Here is a 7,509-nt window from a genome sequence, read left to right as displayed (position 1 = left end):
ATAAATTTATGATACATAATATATGTCTTACATTAACTTAAGATTAACATATTTCATGTATAAGACATATAAAAAGAGGGTTGATAATATAACACATCGTTTATTCTATCTCATATTTGGTTGAACATAGGATATAATAAATGATACGATAATTTATCATATTTTATCATCAATCAAATATGTGATAAAATAAAATATGTCATCTTTTATCTTATCTCATGTTATATCTAATTAGTCAAATATGGTTACAACATCATAAATTATTATTATTATTATTATTATTATTATTATTATTATTATTTTCACAAAAAATGTGGCTTATCAATGGAATAATGAGAAAATAAATGTCTTGTTGTGCCGACAATTGGCTCGTCTGCACAGTAGGATGGCAAGTGGGGCTGTAATTGCTTTAAATATCTCTTGAAACGACCTTTTTTCCTCTGCAACAGGCTAATGCAACTGGCAGGAAAGATGGGAATCAAAGTCAGGAGAGGTCCTTCACTAGCCTCCATATTCATTCTGATGCTCCTGCTCCACTCAAATATATGTAGAGCCACATCAACTACGAAGAACAATACCGGCAACAACAGCTGCAATGGCGACCAAGATGGTTGCCTCATTGGAGACATAAATTTGGAAGAGGAGTTTATGATTGTTATAGATAAAGAAAAGAAATAATAATGTTTCTGCTGAAACAAGTAAAAGGAGAACTGACTAAATATTGATCGTCTATCTTATTCAACCAAAAGGAACTGCCTTTATATAGGCTTATATATAACAAATAAAAGCAAGAAAATAGGCACTACATATCGTGCCAAAACTAACACCTACAGACTAGGAAAATAATAAACTAACTTGTTGAACACAACAAGTTCCCAAAAGACTAGGACAAAAGCTAGCAAACAACTTTTTCTCAACAAACTCTCCCTTAAACTGATGTGTTCAATCATACAGTTTAAAATACGCAGAATTCTCCCTCAAATTGAATCTTCTAGAGTGGAAACTCCAAGTAACTTCCTCAGCTTCAAGAAGGCAGCCAATTTAAGGGGTTTAGTAAAAATATCAGCAACTTGGTTTTCACTTCTGCAGTAGACAAGATCAATAACTCCATTGCTGAGTTCTCTTAAAAAATAATACTTCACGTCAATATGCTTGCTTCTTCCATGTAGCATGGGATTTTTGGAGAGTTTGATGGTTGAGCTGTTGTCACAAAAAATTGTAGTAGCTCCCACTTGCTTGAGATGGAGCTCTTCAAGAATTTTCCTCAGCCAGATAGCTTGACAAGCACAAGCTGTTGCTGCAACAAATTCAGCTTCAGTGGTGGACAAAGTGACAATCGGTTGCTTCTTAGATGACCATGAAACAGCCCCTATGCCCAGCATAAAAACATAACCCGAAGTGTTCCTCCTATTATCTTGATCTTATGCATAATCGCTGTCAGTAAACCCAATCAAATCTGATCTTTTACCCTTCTTGTAGAACAACCCAAAATCTTTAGTTCCTTGCAAGTAACGATAGATTCTCTTGGCAGCTAAAAAATGCAACTCTGTTGGATTCTCCATATATCTGCTAATTAGACTCACTGAGTGCATTATGTCTGGTCTTGTTGCAGTTAAATACATCAAACTACCCACAATTTGCTTATAGATTATGCTGTCCACCTTTTTTCCTCCGTGATCTTTGTTAAGCTTCAAGCCAAATTGAGTTGGTGTACTAACAGGATTACAATCCTTCATCTGAAACCTATTCAAAATTTCTCGCACATATTTCTTTTGAGAAATAAAAATTCCAGTATCAGACTGCACCACTTCGATGCCAAGAAAATAATGCATCATACCAAGATCAGACATTTCAAATTCAACCATCATAGACTTTTTAAACCTCTCAAACATGACACTATCATTGCCAGTAAATATAAGATCATCTACGTATAAGCAAACAATGAGCATTTTCCCTCCATTACTAACTTTGACAAAAAGTGTATGCTCATATGGACATTTTTGAAAACCTTTTTTCAAAAAATAAGCCTCAATGCGACTATACCAAGCCCGTGGGGCTTGGTTTAATCCATAAAGAGCTTTTTTTAATCTATACACTTTATGCTCATTTTTAACCTTAATATAACCAGGAGGTTGATCAACAAATACCTATTCCTCCAAGTTTCCATGCAAAAATGCCGATATGACATCTAACTGGAAGATAGGCCATGAATTCTGTGCTGCCAACGCGATCACCAATCTGATTGTATCATGCCTTGCAACTGGAGCAAAAACTTCTTTAGAGTCCACTCCAAACTCTTGCTTGTATCCTTTAGCCACCAAGCGCGCCTTGTACTTGTCAACTTCACCATTCTCTTTCAACTTTGTCTTGTAAACCCACTTTACACCGATTGTTTTGTGTCCTTTTGGAAGTTCAGATAACTCCCAAGTATCATTTCTTTCGATGGCTGCAATTTCAGCATCCATGGCCTTCCACCATTTTGATTCTTTGACAGCACTTTTGAAAGTTGTAGGGTCACAATATGAAAATAGAGCAAAATGAGTGAGTGGGTCTTTAGATTGATCAATTCCAGTTACCTCATAATCTGACATCCATGCTAGCCGCTTTCGAACACGATGAGAACTTGAACCAACTGCTGCTTCAACCTGTTCATCAAATTATGATGTTGTTGGTGAAGTTTCAACAGTAGTTGGAGCTTCATTTGGTGGAATTTCAACTGCTGGAATTCGTTGTTGTAGGGGCTGTAGTCTTTCTTCTTCATTTTCACCATCAAAATCAGCTTGTATTTGCTATTTGGTAGTGTTGTCATCCCATTTCAAGAAACTTCCTTCATCAAAAATTATGTCACGACTTATGACAATTTTCTTGGTGATAGGATTGTACAATTTGTATGTTTTTGACATCTCACTAACACCAAGAAAAATGCATTTTTCTTCTTTGTCATCAAGTTTTTTTCTTTTTTGATCTGGAATATGAGCATATGCTATGCAACCAAAGATTCTGAAGTGGTTGACACTTGGTTTGCATCCATTCCATGCTTCTTCAGGTGTCACATTTTGAACAACTAGAGTGGGACTTCTGTTCAAAATGTGAATGCTCCAGATGATTGCTTCAGGCCAAAAACTTCTTAGGATATGACCCTTTGACAAAATAGTCCGCACCATGTTTAGAATTGTACGGTTCTTCATTTCTGAAACACCATTTTGCTGTGGCAAATATGCTGTTGTAAGTTGCTTTTGAATACCATGGTTCTCGCAAAAATTTACAAATTCTTGTGAGGTGTATTCTCCACCACGATCATTGCGGAAAATCTTAATAGATTTGCCTGCTTCTTTTTCGACCAGCATCTTAAAGCTTTTGAAAGTTGAAAAAGCTTTAGATTTCTCCTGCAAAAAATAAACCCAAGTTTTCCGACTATAATCATCAATGAACGTTATAAAGTAACGTTTACCACCATTGGATGTTGGATTAATGGGTCCGCATATATCAGAGTGAACTAGCTCCAACACCTTATTCGCTCTCCATGATTTTCCTTTAGGAAATTGATATCGATGTTGTTTACCAACAACACATTCTTCACAAATTTGAGAAGGAGTCTGAATTGGTGGAAGTCCAGTCACCATGCTCTTCTGTTGTAGCGTCTATAGACCACTAAAATTCAGATGTCCGTAGCGAAAATGCCACAACCATCCCTCATCCATCAATTTCGCAGAGAAACAATTCTGAGTAGTGTTGTCTAGATACAGCGGGAACATCCGATTTGTAGTCATGTTGACTTGAGCAATTAAGCCTAATTTCTCATCTTGGATGCGACAAACTCCATCTTTAATAAAAATCTCGTATCCCTTCTCTTGAAGTTGACCAACACTAAGCAAGTTGGTTTTTAAATCTGGAACAAAAAAGACATTAGAAATAATCTGATCAGATTTTTCTTTGGAGTGAATTCGTACACTTCCTTTGCCCATAACAGAGACTTTGGAGTTGTCACCAAAAGTTACAGAGTTGCGAAATGTTTCATCCAAGTCCGAGAATGCTGACTTGTCCCCACACATATGATTACTACAGCCAGTATCTATATACCACAAGTTCGGATGGGTGCCTTGATTCGCATGACACGCCATTAAAAGAGACACCTCTTCTTCCTTTTCTGCAAAGTTAGTTCTTTCTTCACCTTGTTTATTCATATTAGTTCGGCATTCAGACTTGTAGTGACCATACCTATGACATCTGTAGCACTCCACATTGGACTTGTCTGTTGACCTTGATTTATATGTAGTTGAGTAATTGCCACCTTGTCCTCTTCCTTGAAATCGGTTGTCTTGACGTTGGTGTTGGTGTTGATTTCCACGATCATAGTTTCCTCTGCCTCTACCTCGACTTCTACCTCGTCCTCTATCTCCTCTTGTCGCCAAGTGATTTTCTGTTGAGGCCTTCAAAGCTTGCTCCTCTTTCTCTTGCTGGTTAAATTTACGCTCATGAACCAACAAAGAACTTTGTAATTCATCAATTGAAAGTTCATCAATATCATGAGATTCTTCTATTGAGCAAACAACAAAATTAAATGTTGGTGTCATGGATCGAAGAATCTTCTCTACTATGGTCACGTCCTCTGTCTTGTCCCCATGGATCCACATCTTGTTCACGATCACCATTGTTCGAGAGAAATAATCTGTAACTGATTCTCCCGATCTCATTCGAAGTGTTTCGAACTCCGTGCGAAGTGCTTGAAGCTGCTGCCGCTTTGCCCTTGCAGAACCTTGGTACTTCTTCTTCATGGAATCCCAAATATGTTTCGAAATGTCTTTGCAAAGAATGGTTTCCAAGATTGAGCGATTAATTGCTTGGAAAAGATAATTCTTTGCCTTGAGATCTTTCAACCGCTGCCCGTCTAGCTTCGTTCTTTGTGCTTGTGTCATTGTCGTATTATCTGTTGGTTCCGTAATTCCTTTAGAGACGACATGCCAATACTCCTTAGATCTTAGAAAGTTCTCCATTAACATGTTCCAATGATCATAATGACCATCAAAACGTGGAATGGCTGGCTGCACAAAAGTTTCAGAGGCCATTGTTCTCTTCTACTGTTGCAAAAAAAAAAAAAAAAAAAAGACTAGGTGAAATAAAAATGAAGCTGCTGCTGTACGACTCTATCTCACACACTTCTTTTTGTTTTGTTTGGCACTCTCAACTTTACTTTTCTCACTCTCTCTCTACCATGCTCTAATACCACTATTACAGATAAAGAAAAGAAATAATAATGTTTATGCTGAAACAAGTAAAAGGAGAACTGACTAAATATTGATCGTCTATCTTATTCAACCAAAAGGAACTGCCTTTATATAGGCTTATATATAACAAATAAAAGCAAGAAAATAGGCACTATATATCGTGCCAAAACTAACACCTACATACTAGGAAAATAATAAACTAATTTGTTGAACACAACAAGTTCCCAAAAGACTAGGACAAAAGCTAGCAAACAACTTTTTATCAACAATGATGGCGTCTGAAACAAGCAGGAGGTTGATGGCGCTTAGACCTGGACAAGCTGTGACTAGTGGAACTTCAAACCGTAAGGCAGCAGCTGTGCCATGTGGATACGGTAAGAAATACAGTGGGTGCTTCCACAAACCGAATGCTAAACCCAAAGGACGTTGTGAACCACGCGATTTTTTTTGCCGTTAGGTAGCGATGGCATTTACACGAGATGACTTTTACCTCTCGCTTTAATTTCTTCCCATTAGCCTAGCGATACCTTGGGAGATCAGGGTTTCATGGTTTGATGTTATCAGTTTGTTTATTATTGTTAAAGCAATGTCATGTGAAATATGCAATTTCAATGTTTCGTTTGCCAATTTATGGAATATAAATAATCCGAAATCACTTTCATAAATTGTCTTTAATCATGATGTGAGATGTATAGTAAATATATTTTTTTCTACGAAGTAATATTATTCTTTATGGAAACAAAATTCAGTCTCCAATATTTAGAGCATATTTGGAAATCACTTTCATAAATTGTCTTTAATCATGTTGTGAAATGTATAGTAAATATATATATTTTTTACAAAGTAATATTATTCTTTATGGAAACAAAATTCAGTCTCCAATATTTAAAGCATATTTGATAATGATATTAAAAAGTGTTTTTATCATTTTTAATATTTGAAAAATAAAAATTTTCAAGCACTAAAAAAATTAAAAGCGTTTTTTAAAATCTACCTAACAAACTCTTAAAATTGATTGAACAACTAATTAAATTTTTTTAATATTTCATTATGACCTTTCCAAGGTAATGTAAAAACTAACTCCTATAGTTTTCTTTTAAATTGTTTATCTTAAACAATCAAATCCCTCTAAAATGCTAAAAAGAAAAGAAAAATGAAAACAAAAATAGAGTGAGGAATAAAAATATATAGAGCAACTTATGCAAGGTCAACTAGTTGAATAGAAAATCATGCCTTGCAGCTATTTACCTATTAAGGACTCTTTGACCTTAACTTTGCTTATGGACATTTTGCAACATGTAAGTCATACCAAAGCTAATCCTGCAGGTTGGAAAATGTTTAATCTGTAAAGTGTTATTAATTTGCACCAGCATCATTAGTTAATAAAAGTGCATCACATGGCCCAAAAGTTTGTTATACATTTAGAATTTTGGGAGGACAAATCCTTTAGGCACTTCTGTTTCCAATACATTGATAGTGACTTTGTAGAAATACGCTATCCTTGTTTATAGAGTTAAAAAGAGGAATTCTTATGCGTTTATAGGGATAATGTCTAAGAGACCAATTATACAATTGAGATTTATTTTATTAAGTGTTTTTATTATTTCTAATACTTAAAAGATAAAAAATTTTAAATTTTAAAAATATTAAAAATACTTCATAAAATCATGATAAAACACATTAATAGTGTGTTTGGTAGTGATTATAAAAATTGTTTGTCGTTTTTTAAACACTTAAAAATTTTTATCTTTCAAGTATTAGAAATGTTATAAACACTTCCTAAAATCATTATTAAACGCACTCTAAGTTCTTTAAAAAACATTATAAGTGATTTTTCCAAATTTTAAAAATATTTCCTAAAATTTGCTAAACACCTAATTTTTTTTTTTTCAAACACACTTTTTAAGTTAAAAACATTTTCTAAAATCACTGTCAAATGGATTCTAAAATAACCCCTAGGATTTTAAAGTCATGTGGATAATATTCAAGGGTTTTATAAGTTAATTATAAATTTATTTTTGAAAATACAAAACACATATTCTCATTATAAATATATAAATTGTGCTCATAATAAAATCTCATTTTTTTTTTACCCTATATTAAAATCATCTTTTAATGGTAACTTTGAGTTATCAGTTTTCTAAAAAGAATATTTTCAAATGTAAAATCATTTTTTAAAAAAAAATAAATAAATAGAAGTGTTGTATTTTTTTGTAAGGATTTTATAAAATATTGTTTTTAAAAAAATAATATTATTTATGGAAAAATCCTAGTTTTAATAACA

At 34.0% G+C, this 7,509-nt stretch overlaps 1 protein-coding gene across 1 annotated transcript; it reads right to left on the bottom strand.

Annotated features, from left to right (window-relative positions):
- Positions 1-1,421: 1,421 nt before the first annotated feature.
- Positions 1,422-1,865, bottom strand: LOC117930070 (uncharacterized mitochondrial protein AtMg00810-like). The gene has a single exon (XM_034850517.1). The coding sequence runs from the start codon at positions 1,863-1,865 to the stop codon at positions 1,422-1,424; it is 444 nt and encodes a 147-aa protein (XP_034706408.1).
- Between the last annotated feature and the right edge of the window lie 5,644 nt (positions 1,866-7,509).

This window comes from Vitis riparia, chromosome 14, assembly GCF_004353265.1.
Source record: "Vitis riparia cultivar Riparia Gloire de Montpellier isolate 1030 chromosome 14, EGFV_Vit.rip_1.0, whole genome shotgun sequence".
NCBI classification, from domain to species: Eukaryota; Viridiplantae; Streptophyta; class Magnoliopsida; order Vitales; family Vitaceae; genus Vitis; species Vitis riparia.
Note: the sequence above shows the minus strand (reverse complement) of the source record. Positions and strands in the feature narration are given on the sequence as shown.